The sequence below is a fragment of the Amblyomma mixtum genome, chromosome 3, assembly GCF_055824585.1.
Source record: "Amblyomma mixtum isolate Tamu chromosome 3, ASM5582458v1, whole genome shotgun sequence".
Lineage (NCBI taxonomy): Eukaryota > Metazoa > Arthropoda > Arachnida > Ixodida > Ixodidae > Amblyomma > Amblyomma mixtum.
Genome location: NC_143014.1, coordinates 4,191,151 through 4,192,803, shown reverse-complemented (window position 1 = coordinate 4,192,803; position 1,653 = coordinate 4,191,151). Strand labels below are relative to the sequence as shown.

At 46.9% G+C, this 1,653-nt stretch overlaps 1 protein-coding gene across 1 annotated transcript; it reads right to left on the bottom strand.

Annotated features, from left to right (window-relative positions):
• Positions 1-487: 487 nt before the first annotated feature.
• LOC149349129 (uncharacterized) lies at positions 488-1,411 on the bottom strand. The gene has a single exon (XM_089575411.1). It carries the CDS (start codon positions 1,343-1,345, stop codon positions 488-490), a length of 858 nt encoding a protein of 285 aa, XP_089431537.1. The 5' UTR covers positions 1,346-1,411.
• Positions 1,412-1,653: the final 242 nt, after the last annotated feature.

Sequence of the window (1,653 nt, the reverse complement as noted above, 5' to 3'; positions counted from 1 at the left end):
AATCCCCGAAAAGGAGAATGGAGGCATTTGGATAGCTTGTTGTCAGATGAATTAAGTTATTATTGAGTTCGTTGCAAAAGTCGGGTGTGGGATGGGGAGGCCTGTAGCAGACTCCCAGCAGCACTGTTTTTGGTGATGCTCGACATAGTAACCAGAGTATTTCAAGCTTTGATTTGATATTTATCATAGTACATAAAATTTGGTTATGAACGGCTATGAGAACACCACCGCCCCTTGATCCTTCGCGGTCATTTCGAAAAACTTGGAAGTCAGGTAGGTCTGCCAAAACTTCGGTATCGGTGACGTAATTTTTTAGCCAGGTTTCTGTTAAGATGACCAGATTGCTGCCTGTTGATGATATGATGTTGGACACGAGCTCTCGCTTCGGAAGATAACTGCGAACGTTGGTGTAAACTACGGATAATGAAAGGTTAAATCTAGAAGTGGGTCTTGGTTTGTTTTTTACCTTTAAGGAACGGGATGATTGCTACTGAATTTCTGTGACACTGTTCGAAGCCTCGTCGAAAATGTACCGTTTTGGGCCGATGCACAAGGTTTTGTAACGTAGAGAGTAGGCTACTGATTTGGATTTAGCGAATGCCAGCAGATGTTTTCTTGCTTTCTGGACGGGGCGAGTCAAGTCTTCGCCTATACTGTATTTTGTTCCTTTCAGCATTCGGCCTTTCGATAGAAGAGCGTCTTTAGTTTTCCAGTGCATGAACTTTACTATTATTGGGCGATTCCGGTCCTCTGAGTGTTTCCCTAAACGATGTGCCCGTTCTATGTCTGCGGGGCTAATATCAGTTTGTAAGTTTTCATGACAAATCTGGACGACTAGTTCCTCAGACTGAGCATATGTCTCATTAGTAGTGGTGTCAGGGATTCCGTAGAAGATCAGATTACAACGGCGTGATCGGTTTTCAGCATCATCAATGCGAGCTTCTAGCTCTGAAACAAGGTGAGTTGTTTCAGTTGAGGTCGCTTGCAGGGTTTCTATGTCTTGGCGTAGGGGCATGAGGGTCTCATAGTGGGCCTCTAAATCGATCATGCGGTTGTTAAGGTCGTTTATTGTTTTGTCTGTTGTTGTCAGCTGTACTTTAAGATCCTTTATCTCTTCTACAAGTAGCGCTTGGCCTGCGGTTAGTTTTTGCAATTCGGTCAGGACAGTGTCTAGGTTAGCAGGGCCAGGATTTGTTTCAACATCACCGGATAGGGTTAGTAACAGGCGGACAACATGGGCACATTCAGAAGCAATTGCGACACAACACTGTGGGCTCGGGAGCTGTACCAAGAAGTAATTGCTCGATTTTTTAGCATAGAGTGCGTATGTTTGACTGACCTGCATGGCGAAAGGGAAGCGGTTAGCGAACTGCGCTGTGGCACAGTCTCCGAGCCCACAAAACTGCGTCGACGGTGGCTCCTCATTTATAGCTGGCGGATTGGCTGCTCTTGATGGCGATGAGTCTTTCCAGGGTTGTTCGAGGACAGGCATCTCAGGTTCCAGGAATAAGGTTGACGGAAGTGGCGATGAGTTGAAACCGGGGAAGGGGTGGCATATGGCCGCCCCATCTTCGTGGCAATGGAAGGCCCGTCCTGACGAGGCACCCGGAGATACACAAGCCAGGGCGGGAATCAGCAGGTTGCTGATTAGAC

Coding starts and splice junctions, on each gene's coding strand:
- LOC149349129 (XM_089575411.1), bottom strand. CDS start 1,345: ATGCAGGTCAGTCAAACATACGCACTCTATGCTAAAAAATCGAGCAAT.